The sequence below is a fragment of the Labrus bergylta genome, chromosome 12, assembly GCF_963930695.1.
Source record: "Labrus bergylta chromosome 12, fLabBer1.1, whole genome shotgun sequence".
Lineage (NCBI taxonomy): Eukaryota > Metazoa > Chordata > Actinopteri > Labriformes > Labridae > Labrus > Labrus bergylta.
In genome coordinates, this window is record NC_089206.1 from 13971905 (window position 1) to 13990115 (window position 18211).

Consider the following 18211-nt stretch of genomic DNA (forward strand, 5'->3'; position numbering starts at 1 on the left):
GTTCCATATCTGAAGTACATATATCTAGTAAAATAACAGTCAAATTTGATATTGTATTTTTAGACTGTTTTGGAATGTATTTCCTCTCCCCAAATTTGTCACTACCGAAACATATTGATAAAAACAATATTATGTTAACCTGTTAATATTATGTTTACTTCCCTTATGTAAAGATTATTCTTTACAAATTTTTGTTGAAGGTTTTCACAATAAAATCAATAAAAAAACAAATTTCAAATTCAAATTTTTAAAATTCTTCAAAATCTATGTGCAATCTTTTTTTCTAAAATGTAAAACACTGATCAGTATCATAACATTTTAGTTGATAACTCAATATATTTTTATTTTTTTTAAAACAATCAGTGTTTCAGTAGTGACCAGTATTCTCTTTGTAGTGTTTTATCATATTCCCTCAACCTTATTGTTTAATTTAAACTCATAACATGCCTGATGTTGGGAATATTACAAGCACGTTTGTTTAGTGGTCAATAAAATAATTTATTTTTGAAGAAATATGTTCATCCATGACCATATAGTACAAATATTATTTATCAATTTCTTATTTGCTGTAAATAGATGATTGAAATGATGATACTTATAGAAACTCACTGATTCTAAGACTTTGGAACACATTTATTTCAAAATGATGAGATTTAACTACTTACCATTCCATTTTGTCACTGCCGAAATGATAATGTCACTACCGAACTTGACCATATGATTCGCTAGTGACTGTTTCGGTTGTGACAATTCTGGCTAATTTTGAGCATAATTAAAGAATGCTAGCAAGCAAATGGCTAGCAAACACATCTTTGAAGAGGTGTACACCCATAGAAACATAATTTGCATAAAACCCCAAAAAGTTGAAGAGAATGTGTGTTCGGTAGTGACAATTTTTAAAATTACACACTGATTTTCAGACTTTGGGAACACATTTATTTAAAAATTATGGGATGTAGCTGCTTATCATTCAGCCAGGGGGGGACAGGGATGCAACGTCACTTCCTGGTCAAAAATTCAGGGGTGTGGCTTAAATCTATGCTCAGCCAAGCCACTAAAACGCTTGTGTTTCGGTAGTGACATGAAAACAAGGGGCATGATTTTTTGAGCATAGTTTTTTAATTCAAAAATGAAACCCACAATAAATCTAAGTCTTTCAACCTTTGTTTAAACTTAATCATAAAGATCTTTTAAATTACACAGTTGAAACAAATCTAAAAGATGTTTTAAGTGGTATTTACATAAATTGAAATTTAGGGGTCAGGATTGGGGACAGCTACTTCTCAATAGAAAGTACGCCATAAATGATGTTTTTTTATTTATTTAGCTTATCATTAACATGGTGGTGGGAAGTAGCTCAGTCCGTAGGGACTTGGGTTGGGAACTGGAGGGTCGCTGGTTCAAGTAACTGGAGAGGTGCCAGGGCACTTCCAGAGAACTGCTGAGATGGCCTTTAGCAAAGCACCAAACCCCCAACCACTCTCATGAGCTAGCTGCGTAGCAGTGTGTATCAGCTCCATTGTGTGTGATTCAGGCCTATGTGTGTGAGAAACATGTCTCTCACTAACAACGTGTAAACCAGAATGTTCCTCAGGGATTCATAAAGTATATGAAATAAGAAAGCAGTTCAATGCGATTCCGATTATATTTCATTCTTCATTATAAAAATGGTAAATGGACTTGTAGTATAACACCTTCTTGTCAAAGCGCTTTTTTAAAACCGCAGGTCACACATACCTACATTACATTCACACACTGATGGCAGAGGTTGCTATGTAAAGTTTCAAATTTGGGATTAAGAGTCTCACCCAAGGACACATCAACATGTCTACAGGAGCAGGGGAGTCGAACCCCCAACCTTCTGGTTGAGATATGACCAACTCTACCACTGAGCCCAAAGCTAAAAACTCAGCCTCTGTTGCTCCAAAAGTAAGAAGCTCTCGTTGCCGCCACCATGTTTGTTTTGCACTTTGCTGCAGCCACTTCTGAGCAGGTAGTCGCCGGCTGTCAGAACCCGGGGAAAGGCGTATACAAGCAACAATATCCCATTTTCTTTGTGAGTTCTCCAAGTAGCAAATTCTGGTTTCTCAAAACTGGGATAAGGGCTTATCCTGTTTTCTGAAATCGAGGCATGATGTTTACATGCACAAACACAAAAACCAGATACCTAAAAACCTGATCAAACTGGGATACTCAAGGCCATACACACTAACCACACTAATAAGGTGAGTTAAGCCTATCTTCTTTTTTTTTATGCTTGTAGATCCGACATAAATAAATTGAGATCCCTAGAAAACAACCAGATTACTTGAGTAAAACCAAATGTATGAATGTATGTCCCATTAGGGCTTCTGTTCACGAGAAATCAATCCTGCAGTAACACGTTTTAGAACAACCAACTAGACCTCCAGATTTCAGTCGCAGATTGACCTTTCTGTGACTACATGTGCAGTCTGGGAGGCAAAGTAGGCTTGGATAAAACTGCATGAAAATTGCATTGTTGCTCTGAGTCAGGAGGATGTGAATCAGGGTGTGAAGAGGTCTCGAGGATTGAGGTTTGCCACCAGACAGACATCATAGCTGTCATGCATGGCTGCCCGTCTTTCCACCACTGTCCACACATTGTCTGCAGGATCCAACTCCAAAATCTCCTTGGTGATGATCTCATGACGGCCTGCAGTCACGGGAGAAAAAAATGTGAGTTATGGCTGACCAAAATCTAATTTCTGGGATTCGGCCTCATCAGTTAGCATGCATTTCTACATTCTGAGTCAGACAAAAAGGGGGCCTTGTTTTTGTACAACATTTAGGTCATTTCCCCATGAACTTACAAGGGTAATTTTATAGACAACATGCAAAATGAGCTGTTTAAAAACACATGGATTTTAAAAAAAACTGACCAGCCCCTTTGTAGTATCCACAGAGGTAGAGCTTTCCCTCCACTGATCCAGTATTTGATGCATTGCTTCGTAGGGCCAGTAAAGTTGTAGGAAGGGTAGGTCCCTCCCTCCAGGTGTCTGTGTCTGGGTTATAGATCTCCACAGAGCTCAAACAGCGACGTGATTGTCCCCTGTCCTCTCTGTCACATCCTATACCACCTGAGACACACACAATCAACACCACATCATCAACTCCACTCTTTCCTGTTTACAGAATTAAGTCTTAGGAATAATGTTAAGGTCCACCTCGCAGTCTAACCTAATATGTAGATTTCTCCATTGAGTACAGCCGTGCCACAGCGGTACCTGGAGTACTTCATCCTGGCACACTCCGTCCACCTGTCCCTGCCGGGGTCAAACTGAAACAAATGGTTACTCAGCTTGTCAGGCTCATCATCTGGCTGGTGCTGAGGGCAGAGAGTGAGAGTTGGAGAGAAGAAGGAAGAAGATAAATATCACATTTGAGGTGGGAAGTAAACATTAAGGAGCACAAAAAATATATTATTTTCATCTGAAGCTCCTGTGAGGAAGTTTAGGTTTGTGTATAGATTTTGGTGCCAAATAATACCTCTTATCCCTACGACATCTAGTCCTGTACATGTGTAAGTAGTCTTTATTGAAACAAAAACTCATCCTGCTTTCTTTGGACAGTCAAAAATTTCACTCAATATGAAACTTTGCTGTTCAAAATTTTAACTGAGGCTTGTAGAAAGTAGCGTGCCAAACTTGAATTATGTTAGCTTTTATTAGTCTAACAGTATGCCAGCTAGACGTTTTCAACAGAGAATGCAACAACCAGCACCCTTAGACATTGTGACCGTATTCAGTGATAGGAATCAACTCAACAGACCTTTAAATAAATGAAAATCTAAAAGACGATAACTTCAAGGTTTTTAAATTCAGCAAATCTGCTTCATCCAGACTCTATTATTTTCCACTTCAAAGTTACTTTTGAGTCCATTGTTGTTGTTTTTTTATACAGGTCTGTGTACCTGGGGTGTCCAGCCTCCCAGCACGTACAGATGCTCTTTCAGGCTGACGACACAGTGGCAAGCTAAAGGCAGAGGCAGAGGGGCAAAGCTGAGCCAGCTACCTCCTCTCTTCAACGACCATCTCTCCACGCTGTCCGTAATGATGTAGTGATTATGCATTTTCATCTGACCCCCGATCAAATAGAGGGAATCCCCAAGCAGCCCTAAAGCATACATGTCCCTGTGTGCTGCTGAGCACAGCTTAACCCAGCCGTTCTTCTCTGAATGATCAAACCTGAAACAAAAACGCAGTTTGGATCTGCTGTTAAAAGTAACCCAAGTAAAAGACGAAATTCTAACATATAAGAATACATAAGCACCTGTAAATATCAACCCTCTTCACCCTGTGTTGATCTTCTATCTCTATGGCCACCACTATGTTGTTGTCTCGTGTCACCGCCCCTGCAGTGATCTGGCCCATGCCCCCACAGCCTCTCAGTGGAGAGGGTATATAGTAAGTCTTTCTACTATGGGGAGCAAAGCATAAACTGAGGTCAGCTAGTCCTCCCCGGCGAGCAGGTTTACCCTCCTTATTTACCCCACCCAGGCAGAGCAGCAGATCTGTGGTCTCCATTCCATAACGAAGGGCTAGGCGGGGTGGAGCTGCCGTCTCACAGAGTCCTGACGTTTGGAGAGGAATCATTCCAAAAGATTCAGCACCCTGCAGCAATGCCTACAAGATTAATTTATAGGTTAGGTAGTCATAATTCAATAAACTATTTCCTTGGTAAATTTGGATAAGGAATCTTGACTTTTATTAACTAGTCCTTTCTGCCCCATCCATTCTCACCGGGTTTCTCCTCCTGGCTTTCCGGAGGAATCCAGGGTCGACGAGCTCCAGACGGACACGTCTGAGTAGCTCCACAGCCTGAGCTTCACTGTGCGGGTCCCCCCTTCGCCTCTGCACCCACCGCAGCACCAGCTCTAAAACAACCTGCTCCTGCGATATGTTAAGGTCATCTGAACCCAGCAGATCACCAAGACTTAATGCATCCAGCTCCAGCACTTCTTCTTCTTCACAGACCTCGAGATAGCAGGATAAAAAGAAGGGGGGTAGGTTTGAAAATAACAGTACAAACAGGATGGTGGGGGAAAAATATAAAAGACAAAATCGTTTCCAAATCAACACTGTATTTTTAAGTGTCAAGAAATGTACTTAGTAAGAAAGTTTAAACATTTCTGCCAGCAAGTGGCAGCTTAAAGTAACTGAAATGAAATGTTCTGCATCCATCATGTTTCTGTTTTTTTTTTTGTTTTCCATTTTTTATTTCTTTAATTTCTATACTGAATTGAACCTTTTGGTCCTTAGATGCCTAATCAGTGTTATAATAAGGCAGACATGTCTTTATTGATATTAAGGTTGAATCATGTATTTAGCCTTATGACATTTTTATGTCCACTGAAAGTAACTTATGTCTGTAACTAAGGGAGCATTTGATATTATTAAGACTGAAGACCGACCTGTGCAAAGTGTTGGCAGAGGAACCTCAAGGCACAGTCAGCCAGACTGGTGGCCCCCAAGTGTCTGGCCCAGTGATACAGACCCACACAGTTTGAGGGGTCCATACGGGCTTCCATGTGGCTCTGACACAACCTTAAGCAATTACAACAAGTACTGTCAGTACCTCTGACATCGGTCACTGTCCTCAGCCTGAACTACAGTCACATTCAACTAGTGCATTTCACAGAGGTGGTTCAAAGCAGGAAAATAGGACAATGCCTCTGACATCCTAACCTAATACTACAAATTAATGTTATTTTTTTGGAATAATGATCAATTAGCAGTCTCTGTCCCCACCTGAAGGCTCCATCTACATGCAGCAGAAAGGCAGCAGCAGCCACTCCCTGGATGTTATCGTTGGAAAGTGGCAGTTCAGCGCGGTACATGTAGTCGAGGAGCAGGTCTAGACTCTGAGCAGGAGTGTCTCTGAGAGGCACCTCTCCTCCCCGGGTCTCCTTCAGACCACATGTAAACATGGCCTGGAGAGTTCAGCAAATAATGTGACATTTCTCAATTGTGATGGCACCCAAACACCATGACACCAACATCACAGTGCAACACCTAAACTTCCCTGAAACCAACAATCATCACTCACTGCATGACAGCTACTTCACACTATTATCTCAGGTTATATAGAATTCATATCTATACATATCATTTTAAAATACATTTGATATATTTCTATTTTCTAATTATGTATATTCATATTTAATTGAATCATATATAATTTATTTGTATACATCACTTAACCCATACTGTTCATTGAGTCCAACTAAGGATCTGTGCAGCTATAATTAAAAGGTTTACATGGTGTATAGATACATTTGTATCATTACTGTTGATTTGTGTCTTATTGTTGTTACAGTTGTGATCTATGGCATGATAGCCCTTCTTTACTCTGACACTTGAGCTGTTGTAACAATTGAATTTCCTCTTCATCTCTCTATCATATAATCTGATTGCATTGACGTGTACTTTCCTGTGTCAGCAAAATCACTTTCAGTAAATATGTATACCTGGAAGTAGGGGCTGAATGCAGACAGCACCACCTTGTGGCAATGGAAGGGAATCCCCTCTGCCAGCAGCACCACATCAGTGAGCTCCTCGGCAGCTCTCATCCTCTCCAGCTGCCGGAGCAGCTGTAAGCCATGCTCTTCTATCACAGGAGCATCCATAGATCGCTGCCTCGGATGTGTGTTTGACATTAGTCAGCATGGAGTGAGAGAGCTGTGTCAAATGTACAAAGAGAGAAAGAGGGAAAATAAAACAGAAAGTTGGGTTTGTCTGTGCCATTCTCATTAGACTACTACAAAGTCAGTAGCATTTTGTGTGGCTGTGGCTCAATGTAGTCAGGCGCCTCTCAACTGGAAGGTTGGGGTGCTTGATCCTCAGCTCCTGAAGCCACATGCCTGATGTGTCCTTGGGCAAGATACATAACCCACATTTATAGAGGCCTATGTATGAATAGGATTAGTCACCTCTGATGGTCACTTTACATAGCAGCCTCTCGATCAGTGTGTGAATAGGTAGGTGTGACCTGCGGGGTAAAATCAATTTGAGTAGTGAGAAGAGAAAAGCGAGTCCATTTAATTGTACATTTAAGGTATTTTAACATGCATAAATCCTATAGTAAGAAATCAATTTGAATTCTCAGGAACGGAAAGCTATAACTATGAAAAAACAGCTGGTTTATTATCTACGTATTTGTGATAAGTATTTTGGGAGAGTTTCCTGAATTAAATGTTGCATGAATAATAAGTCTGTAGCTGGAGATTGTATTGAAATCAACTTGTTCATCTTTCCTGAGGGACTACCAGTAAAATAAAATAAAAACTCTGATTTCACATTTATCTGTTTCACCTTTTGCTAATGACACAGGCATACTCAACGACTGTGCAAAAGCGTTCATTATTTAATCATAGGCAAATATATGGCACATGATTTAACAGTGATTTTAAGGACAAACAACAGAAGGGTAGGCTATAAGTTTTGAAGGTGCACGTAAGGCTATGTTACTTTATGTGCAGAGGCCTTCATTTTGCTTTGTTGGCCTACGTTTAAACAGGTTCCGCTCTTTAGAAGCTACCTAATTATTTTACACCATAATAAAACAGAAAGTGGGTGTGCTAATCATTAACAGGTCACCTGTTATGCATGCACTGTCAGCACAGTCAGTTCAGCTAGCAGTATGCTATATTAGTAGTATGTTAGCATAATTTGAAAGTAGCACATGCGGCTAAAGGCTAAAACACACAAACTTCTTCTGTCATACTTGTGTAGTGAGGCTGAAGGGCCAGGATTCAGCTTCTGCTGTCAGATCTGTGTTCTGTTGTGCTTAGCCCCCTGAAAGGACGAGTAATATTAGCACGCTCACTTGTTAAAAGGTTTAAAATAGACCAGTGCTAGTGGGGCAGTCGGTCTGTTCAGGTTTCTAGAAGTGTCTGAGCCAGCACTAGTCTATTATTATTCTGTAACTTTAAACGGGCTGTTTACATCATTAAATTATTCAAATTGCATTTATTTTAAGATAAAATATGAGATAAAAAGTAGGTTAAATATTTAATAGCCAATATGGACCATTGTCATCTAAAGGTAGGCTACAATACAAGAGGATGATGCTGAATTAATATAAATAATATATTAAACCACAGGACTGTATGTGAAACTTACGGAAGCATACTGCATTTTTTTTGCCTGGTTTCTTGTTATTACGAGATAAAGATCTCGTAATAACAAGAAAAGCATTAGGGTGGTGGCTATGAGGAGACACAGGTTAAGTTATGTAGCAGTAAGTTCTAGCATTTTGTGTGCAAAAGAGGAAGGAATGATGCTAATGCCATCCCTAAAACATCAGCGTTAACGTTACTACATCTAACTTTATTAAGATAGCGTTAATGTTCTTTCCCTGCATATCCCACACATAAGGATCCAGAAATCACCAGCTGTCTGATGAAGATGAAGGTCTCTGGACCTTTCTTCAGAATCGAGGTGTTCCTGAAGAAAATATACAGAAAATGGAGCGGAACAAGGTAATTAACACAGCAGTTAGGCAGATATTGAACGATTAAGTTACATATGTAATGTTATAGCTAAGTTCAAGTGGGTCTGGCTAACTTAAAGGTTTACTATGTGTTTTGATCCAGCAGATGTCGCCCTTGAGCACCAGCATGAAACCAAAACAACTCGCGCAATCTGTATTATGCTCGTATCTTCACACTGCATGTAAATTTACCCGAAATGACCGTGAACTAGAAACACAGTTAAGCAGTGAGTACAGTATGTTATTCTTCTTTTCTCTCTAGTCCCTCAATTAAACAACTTTTATACACAAGGGGAGGAGCCGGCCGTCCCAGTATGACAATCCTGTAAATGATGTCTCTTGTTAAAACTGAAGCTTCTCATGCCTTCATTTCAATATTTTCTTTCAGCTGCTCGGTGAATCACCTGTTATCATAATGGCATACGGTGTAAACGAAACACATAAAATCTTATTTGAGAGTCTTTAGCGTACCGCTAATGAATATTGTCAAAAAGCAGAAATAAAAACTCTTCTCAAATGCTTTTAGGAAAAGTAAGGGACATTTTTGGATTGTGGCTCTTGCAAAAAAATGTTCGTCAATGTGGCCCTTGAGTCCAACAAGGTTGAGTACCACTGGTCCAGAGGCTTCTCAAAGTCCAAACCCCGCTAGGTGCACAAATGCTTAGCACAACAAGTGTAAAATCCACCAAACTTTGCAGAGGGGCACAATCCCACATTATTAATGAAAGAATGACATTTGAAATGAAAATGAGAAGTCACTTCATTGATTGTGACTTTATTTTGCCAGATATTAATGCCTTCGTTATTTGTGCAGCCTACTGTCAGTGTAGGAGCGAGCTGCCTATGCCTTAAATAGACATATTGGATTAGCAGATACAGTTGCAGGAAAAAGTATGTGAACCCTTTGGAATCTATTAGTTTTCTGATTAAATTGGTCATAAAATGTGTTCTGATCTTCAAGTCTCAACAATAGACAAACACAGTCTGCTTAAACTAATACCACACAAACAATTATATGTTTTTGTTGAACACAACATGTAAACATTCACAGTGCAGGGTGGAAGCAGAACTTGAGGATACTATTAATGTGGGAGAGCTGTGTGAGGTACTGAAATTGGGGCTCTTAAGATTTTACTTACTGACGGAGCTTCTGGTAGACAAAGATGAAAATTCAACAGAGATTCATGATGAAGTTGAAAAACAAGCTGAGCCAATGGAAGAAACAAAACAGACAGATACAGTGGAAACAGCTAATCAACAGACAGAGACGACAGATAAGCAAAGTAATACAGAGACCATTATTTTCTCTACTGCTGTTGACATTATTGATCTCTCCTCTCTCAGTGACATATCTGAAGTCATCATAGGTCCATTGCTAGGTGGACCCTTTGCAAGTCATCTTGATGATACTCTTTTACACCTGCCTATCCTTCAGACAGACAAAGAGGAACTAATTGCCATCCCCTCCACTTCCACTCCTATTCCACCTGTTTCAGATTATGTTGTACATGCTGCCCCACCAAGTCCTGGCTATGAACTTGTACATGTGACTGTTAACCTTCACAGAGCGAATCTCTTAGAGGAAATGGTTGGCCAATTCAAAGACCCCGCGATAATGGACTACGCCTTGAAATACAGCTTCACCAGTGAAAAAGATGCAGATGGTGTATCCAGGGATGTGTATGCCGCCTTCTGGACAGAATTCTTGGATTGTGCCGCAGAGGGTGCAGATGTGAGAGTTCCTTGTCTAACCCCTGTCTACCCTGCTTCATCAATGTGTTCTTACTGGCAAGGCCCAGGAGGCTTTCTCAGCTTTGACTGTTAGTGATAGTGGCAGCTATCAGCTGGTATACGAGCTAGTACCTGAAGCATATCGACAGAGATTCAGATGGCTAAAGAAATAAAAACAGTCCTACACTGAATTTTCTCGCGATTGAGCAACTCAGTTTAGCCGCTGGGGTTCTGCTTCTCAGGTAAAGACATTGGAGCATCTGCAAGACTTGATTTTACTTGAGCAGTTTAAAAACACTTTACCTGACCGCTTTGCTACTTACTTAAATAAACAGAAGGTAAGCAAGGTTTCAGAAGCGGCTAAATTGTCAGATGAGTTTGTATTGACCCACAAAGTTTATTTTTTTCATAGCAGTGGTCATGAAGATTAGCTTCATTGCGAGAAATGCTGGGTGTGAAAAAGGCGCCCTCTGGTAGACGTCTTTGCCAGTGTTTTTCCTCTTTAGCTTTCACTTTTGCCCTGACTGTGGTCAGACACTCAACACATCTCAACACGTTAAGTTCTCCTGGATGTTAATCCTTCCCAATTGTCATCTGATGTGAAGTGCGTCTAGCACAAGTGAGTTAAAGGGTTAAGAATACATGTTTTATCTTTTGCTAGAGTATTTGTCAATACTTTATATATATTTTGCCTGTTAAGCTAATGGAGCACAGGTTTGTTTTGGCTCACTGGTTATATATTAGCAGCTAACTGTATAATCTTCATCAAAGATGAGAATACATGTGTTCTGTGTGACTGTGGCAATATACTGTAGTTCAGTTATTGATTATTAGGTGATGTTTTTGGTAAGGAGATATACTGAATGGCGGCATTGTAGCCATATCTGTTCGTTAATTAGCAGGACATGCACATGGCATTAAGATAGGTAGTCACTGTGAATTATGTCCAGTAGAGGGCAGTGCTTCCTTACTGATGTAAATTAATAAGCTATTTTGATATGCTCAGAAGCCTGTCATACAATGTCTTTGCTGTGAACTGTACCTGTTAGTGAAGAAGTCTGTTTATACTTGTACCTGTTTAGTGTATACTTTATGCAGAACCACTGATTCATCAGAGAACAGGATTTATGCGGCTGTGGTGGTAACGAATAAACAAAGTGGAATTAAAGACGTGTGGTTCTTACCGATCACCTGCAGTGAGTTCTACACAATAAGATCCAGCATAGTTAAGCAGGAAAGCTACAGCTTTCTCACAGGGAAAGCTTGACCCTAAACTTGTCTGTAATTACTTGTTTAGGCAAGGGTCAGTGGAGGAGTGAGTATCCGGTGCTCAGGAAAAAGTCTAAGTCTGGGTATTTACCAGTGACGAAAAGGAATGAATGATAATGAAGAGAAGGAACGTGCTAGCTGCTGTACGGGTACACACAAATTCTTCAACGAGTTCTGTGATCAAGGTTGCTGATAGTGAACACAGTCAGACAGAAAAGATTGACCCTGGTTATGAAGCGTTTGTTTCTGAGGGATATGTTTCACTAGTTGGAAGTGAGAAGAGCATAAAAGTTAAAATATTAAGAGATTCAGGAGCGCTTGATTCTTTTATTGTAGACACAGTGTTACCGTTCTCTTCTGTGACAGACACTGCTGCCTGTGTAGATGTCAGAGGAATGGGTTTAACTGTTTTCTCTGCTCCTCAGCATAAACTAACACTGTCATCTGACCTGGCGAAAGGTGACTGGTCATGGGAGTGCGTCCATCTTTACTCGTGTCTGGTGTCCAGGTAATCCTGGGAAATTAATCTGGCTGGACATCGGGTATGGCCTGATGTTCCTGCACAGGGGAAATTTCAAACTTTTCCAGGTAGAAGGTTCCAACTCTCACAAAAGACCTTCTATTCTTCCTACGGGAGATGACATGTGCTATGTATCGAGATGGTGGTGCTTTAGGCTTTCACAGTAGAGATAGGCAAAGAGCTTCTGCATTGTGCCTGTCTCTCCCTTGTCTATGTCCACTTATCGCTTGACTGGTAAAACTAACAAGAGAAAATATTTTAAAACCTGTCACATCTGCAACTTTACGTGTGCAACTAACAAGAGAGAGTACCATGACAGATGCCATCTGTCATGGTACAGATGGCATCTGTAGCTGCCAGCTGTGGCTAACGTGTCTTTTGTACTTGCAGTGTCTCTTAATGTCTGTTCTGGCTAGTTTCTCCAAAAAGTGCTTCCTAGGTGCCAAGGTAACTGGGGTGTTGGTCTGGCAGTCAGGTCGAGAATGCTTGCAGGTAGTATTAAGTCACAAGTTACCATTAACATTTATAAAAGATAGCTCGTAGCTCTCTTGTCAAGGTGGTTTAAGTTGAATTGTTAATTGATATGTGTAGTTTACATGTTTGGGAATTCTACAATTCACTTAGCAGACGCTTTTATCCAAAGCGACGTACATCAGAGAGTAAGTACAATACAAGCAAGGATCTAGAAAAAGTGAACAATGTCAGTAAGAGCAAACAATCAGCTTTGAGTCCGATTGGACACACAGGTGCTGACAGGCATTGCACAGAGGCAAAGCACAACACTGACGGCAGTTTTTGAGAGCTCTAATCAGTATAGAAACCATCTTATAAGTCATTGTTATCAAACAAAAACAATCGTGACAACCATCATCATCATCATCAATAATATTGAGACCATCATCATTAAGTTAGTAGGTGTTCATGAAAGAGCTGGGTCTTTAGCTTAAAGGTGCAGAGGGACTCTGCAGAGCCAATGGAGTTTGGAAGTTCATTCCACCACCGGGGGGCAACAGAGGAGAAGAGTCTAGTCAGAGACTTAGGACCCTTTTGTGAAGGTTGGATCAGACGCCTTTCATTGGAAGAGCGTAGTGGGCGGGAGGGAGTGTAGACCTGGATCAGACAGTTAGTCAGTCAAGGGCGACATCTGCTGGATCAAAACACATAGTAAACCTTTAAGTTAGCCAGACCCACTTGAACTTAGCTATAACATTACATATGTAACTTAATCGTTCAATATCTGCCTAACTGCTGTGTTAGTTACCTTGTCCCGCTCCATTTTCTGTATATTTTCTTCAGGAACACCTCGATTCTGAAGAAAGGTCCAGAGACCTTCATCTTCATCAGACAGCTGGTGATTTCTGGATCCTTATGTGTGGGATATGCAGGGAAAGAACATCCAGCTTTATAAAGTTAGATGTAGTAACGTTAACGCTGATGTTTTAGGGATGGCATTAGCATCATTCCTTCCTCTTTTGCACACAAAATGCTAGAACTTACTGCTACATAACTTAACCTGTGGGGCAGAGAAGGACAACAATAAAGACCACAACCAACACCCTAATTAGCTTGAACTAATTATAGTTTGCTCACAAGCAATAATAGGGTTAGGGTTTTTAGGCGTTAGCGTTAGCTCTAGTTAGAAGGCTGATTGACCAGAGACTCATTAAATGATAAAAAGCCATTAATAAGATACCATTCTGGTACAATGTTACACAAACACATACATTTAATATTAACTAGTTTGCCAATTAGCAATTACTATAGCTAATACCTGATTCTTCACCTTGTAATGAGCTGCTGCTGGTGTATTGTGCACTCCCATAAACAAACCTGTGCTTCCTCATCGCCACCACCCTGATGCTTTTCTTGTTATTACGAGGTCTTTATCTCATAATAATGAGATCTTTATCTCGTAATAACAAGAAACCAGGCAAAAATAATAATTCTCCACATGAATGCAATAGGCTTCTGTAGAAACTTACCAGATTGCTTACATTTTCTGCTTTCTATTTCACAACATTTAAGAAGGAAACATTGTAGCCTACTTCTTACTCAACTATATCAATTACATTTTACATATGACATGATTTATCCTGGGTTATGAATTAAGTAGCAGAGAAATCATTCACTCCCCCCTCCCTCACAGAGTATTATTATTGATCAAAGTAACCTTTGGAATGGGGACCGACCTGTGTAGGTGGAGAGATAATGGACTAATAAATAGGCCTATATAAAATACTTTTAAACCACATCCACCTAAAACAGAGCATTGCATGTGCATAAGTATTAACAATCTCATGTCGACTACAATCGACACGATTGTTTTTGAATCTCACGACTCATGTCATCAGTCACAGAGGCAATCTGCAAAAATACTTCTTAATAGCTTTTCTTTTTGTTTCTTAAGATAGAGTTCTGATTTTATACAAACCATAGACTCTATAAAGATTATTATTTACAGTCTATGATACAAACATGTTTAAATACTTGCCTTCAAAAACATTTATGATTTGTGTCAAACTGTTGGAAACAGAAGAACTATCACAACTACCAGTTTTATTGAGAATAAGAAAATTCTATGATTAAACATCCTCTTTTTTTACACTTCCTCAACAATTGAAAACCTTAAATCAGGTGTATTTTTTATGTGTATACTCCCATTTAACCACCCTAAAAGTTGAAGTAGCCTCCATTTTTATGGTTATATAGCCTAGTTGTTGCTGATCTTTGTTCCATGTACTTCGGTTAAAAAAAAGTTTAAAAGTTTTCTAACAACATCTCCACGCACAGTTGAGCGTATTACACCACAGCATGAGCAAAACACTGTGTTCTGTATAGTTTACTGGAGGAGCAGATAAATCAGTAACTCAGGATGTGTGATCCTTCACATGTGCTGACATGTGTCTCACAGGTCTGATCCCATCTTCATCAGGAACTTGATCAACTGTGATATGAATCACGAGATATTTTTGACAGCACATGACCACAATCTACAATTCTACAATTCATTTAGCAGACGCTTTTATCCAAAGCGACGTACATCAGAGAACAAGTACAACACAAGCAAGGATCTAGAAAAAAGTGAACAATGTCAGTAAGAGCAAACGATCAGCTTTGAGTCCGATTGGACACACAGGTGCTGACAGGCATTGCACAGAGGCAAAGCACAACACTGATGGCAGTTCTTCAGTATAGAAACCATCTTATAAGTCGTCGTTAACAAGCAAAAACCATCGTCACAACCATCATCATCATCAATAATATCGAGACCATCATCATTAAGTTAGCTTGCAATCAAAATAGGGTGTGACACACGTCAACTGCCTCTCCTGTTGATGCTCAGAGAATTAAACTTGAGTGCTCAGCCCAAACAAAGCCTGATAACGACTCACTATCAATATCTACTCAAAGCAAGTTTCGATTCTTCCACCTAGCTGACAAGACCATCCTAGTTTTCAGATCAGAGCTTGTTTTGCTGGCAGTTTTGGATTCAGATACCACATACATGTACATTTTAAGCTATTTTAAGACACTTTCTGTACAAGGTTGCTATTATTTTTTATATGTAAATCTTGGGGCGTCAGACCGGTTCCCTCAGTCTGTGGTAATCGGGGTTGGGAACCTGAGGGTTGCCGGTTCAAGTCTTCCTATTCAACATCTGTAGAAACTCTGCATAAATAAATTGTCTTATTAAATAATAAAACACTTCTAGAGAAGGGCACTGTGGTATTTTACTAATTTTACCCAAAGATAAGTAGGTAGCAAGCATTGGGGACTTTTTATCAGTGGTGATTAATAAACATTTGATGCTGAGTCTTTTTTTAAAGCAGTCAGACATGCTATATGTTAAAAGTGATGAAGGAACATGTCGACGGGTTCACTACTGTGGCTCAGTGTTTGAAATAATTCCTTAACAAATTTGAAGTATATGGCACTGACGAATAAGGAAAATCTTAAATTTCGCATGTGAAAATTTTATCAACTTAAAGTACTTACTTAAAGGACCTGGTCAATGAAGGTTTCTGTATTTTTTGTGGTATTTGTTAACAGGTAGAGAAATTAACACTATAACAAGAGTTTTCCTTTAATTAAAATTCATGAGTTGGATAACATAGGCAATTGATTCACAAATAGGCCTAGTGGTACCACAACTTCACCAAAACGTTTCCATTGCTTTGTGTAGAAAGATAAGAATGTCTCAGCTTATTTGGAAATGAAACTATATGATGATAGGAGAAGATCTACGTATTTATTTGCATTATAAAAATAAACAAGTACGTAAGCAAGGAGAGAGTTTTTATTTCAATTTAAAACACATGACGTTATAGTGCTTGTTAATGAGTAAATGAGCTAAAGGTGTGAGTGTGTTTGTAGAATGTTCTCTCATTTTAAACTTCTCATCCTTTTCGATGTGCTTGTTCATCAAAATGTCAAAACACTAGACCTTACATTACCACGTACGTGACGGGGGTCGGGGTTAATGTGTGCAATGTTCCTGTTGAACACTCATCTATTATTTTAAATCATTGAAAGGCCAGTGAAAGGTTTTCCTGTGAGACACATGTTCCTATGTGTATTTTTTATTTTATTTTATGACTGAACTGGCGCCACACAAAAAATCATTGATTTTTAAAAACCCAAAGAGGCCTTGAAATGACAACGCAAAGTTGTTTAAATTTGTTATTAAATTCAAACCTTCCTACCCCGCCTTGTCAGAAAAATGTAAGTGAAACAAAACCACTGAAGATACTTAGATATAGAGAATTATATCTAAGTGAAGCCTTGCTTGGGTTTTAGTGTTTGAATGATCTGGTTTTATTAAAAAGTAAAAAAAAATATATATATATATATATATATTAGGTTTGAGGTAACAGTTAGTGGGGAAATTTGACATTTTTAGAGATTTTTTTACTCTATTACTTTATCTGGAATTTTATTTTGAAATGATTCATGGAAAAACATATCTGGTGGTATCTGCATGATCCTGACTATCATTAGGAGCTGGCTTTTCTTGTATCAGTTTATCATGCTTTGACCTCCTTGTTTCAAACATTTATCACGTGTGACATCTAAACATTTGATTGTATGTGGTTTATTTTCACACATACTGAAGAAGAAGAAGAACTTAAATCAATAATGCAGGTGCACGTTTCAACAAAGACCCTGTAGAACATTAACCAGCGCATCATAAACACCAAAGAGTTGATATGGAAGGTGTCATGAACGGTTGGAAAACAAGGAGAGGTGGACCCAAGTGCAGAATTAACTAAAAGTATTTAATCATCAAAAAGGCCAAAGGCAAGCAAAAACGTACTTCCAAAAGTTCAACAAAAAACACAGGGATCAAAACACAGGGAGCCACACGAGCAAAAGCTGACACTGCAACATACAACAATTAACACTGGCTACTTCCAACATACAATGAACTGACACAGAAGGGAAGAAACACAAGACAAGAAACACTGGTTACTAGAATTACAACATAAATCAAGAAACACTAAGATACACAGAGAACTCAAGAATGTAACATAACCACTAGAACAAAGAAACACAAGGATAATAAACTACAAAATAAAACAGGAAACACTTAAGACTAAACTATGAAACATCAAGACAAAAAACACACAAGGGAAACATGTAACACTAGGATGGACAGGAGAAATTAAAACATTGAAACCTAAACGCTGAAATACAAAACTAAATCAGACCTAATCATGACAGAAGGTATGTTATTAGGCAGGTGACTGATGAATTAGTGCGGTAAGGTTATCGGGTTCAAAAAGAAATGGGGTTCATTGATCAAGTTTGGAAGTGGAAGTGGTAATGATATGTTTTCCCTTTTAAATATACAGTTTAGAAAGGGAGCAATAAAAACACATATTGTGTTTGATACTCTACCAGTAAGGTTTGAGTTGTTGTTTCACTTTCTATTGATTTCTTACTTTAATTCTGTTTTATTCCCTGACACTTTAAAAAAAAGGCCTGAAAAAGAGTGACCTCACATTTTCAATAAAAAAGCCAACTATGAATAAAGTGAGCCATTTCATTTATAAGAACACAGAGCATTTTATAAAATGACCATACATCAATCAAAATCTACTTATTTATTTGGGGTTTCTCTCTTTTTTCTCACACCTGTCAATGTCCATAAGCATATTTGGCCATGCCAGCAGCACAATT

At 39.0% G+C, this 18211-nt stretch overlaps 1 protein-coding gene and 1 long non-coding RNA gene across 4 annotated transcripts; both read right to left on the reverse strand.

Annotated features, from left to right (window-relative positions):
• Nucleotides 1–537: 537 nt before the first annotated feature.
• LOC109996111 (kelch repeat and BTB domain-containing protein 12-like) lies at nucleotides 538–7833 on the reverse strand. Of its 3 annotated transcripts, XM_065961755.1 has the most exons (11): nucleotides 7744–7833; nucleotides 6950–7008; nucleotides 6488–6698; nucleotides 5769–5950; nucleotides 5432–5564; nucleotides 4761–4994; nucleotides 4291–4643; nucleotides 3932–4205; nucleotides 3199–3346; nucleotides 2901–3098; nucleotides 538–2674 (listed from the first exon to the last, which is right to left on the reverse strand). In XM_065961755.1, the coding sequence occupies exons 3-11, from the start codon at nucleotides 6674–6676 to the stop codon at nucleotides 2526–2528; spliced, it is 1860 nt and encodes a 619-aa protein (XP_065817827.1). In that variant the 5' UTR covers nucleotides 6677–6698; nucleotides 6950–7008; nucleotides 7744–7833; the 3' UTR covers nucleotides 538–2525. The 3 variants fall into 3 exon arrangements, with proteins under 3 accessions (XP_065817827.1, XP_065817828.1, XP_065817829.1); XM_065961756.1 differs by lacking the exon at nucleotides 6950–7008 and having other exon boundaries at nucleotides 7744–7806; XM_065961757.1 differs by lacking the exon at nucleotides 3932–4205 and having other exon boundaries at nucleotides 540–2674; nucleotides 4509–4643.
• Nucleotides 7834–11824: 3991 nt separating this feature from the next.
• On the reverse strand, nucleotides 11825–13416 carry LOC136181118 (uncharacterized). Its single transcript, XR_010667540.1, has 2 exons — nucleotides 13293–13416; nucleotides 11825–13178 (listed from the first exon to the last, which is right to left on the reverse strand). It is a non-coding gene; the product is annotated as an uncharacterized lncRNA (long non-coding RNA).
• Nucleotides 13417–18211: the final 4795 nt, after the last annotated feature.

What these genes read in the sequence shown, in the direction of transcription:
- LOC109996111 (XM_065961755.1), bottom strand. Translation starts at nt 6,676, where the DNA reads ATGTCAAACACACATCCGAGGCAGCGATCTATGGATGCTCCTGTGATA. An exon ending in CATGTAGATGGAGCCTTCAG is followed by an intron (nt 5,565 to 5,768) that starts GTGGGGACAGAG and finishes TAATTGCTTAAG; the next exon opens with GTTGTGTCAGAGCCACATGG. An exon ending in AAGAGGGTTGATATTTACAG is followed by an intron (nt 4,206 to 4,290) that starts GTGCTTATGTAT and finishes TTTTTGTTTCAG; the next exon opens with GTTTGATCATTCAGAGAAGA.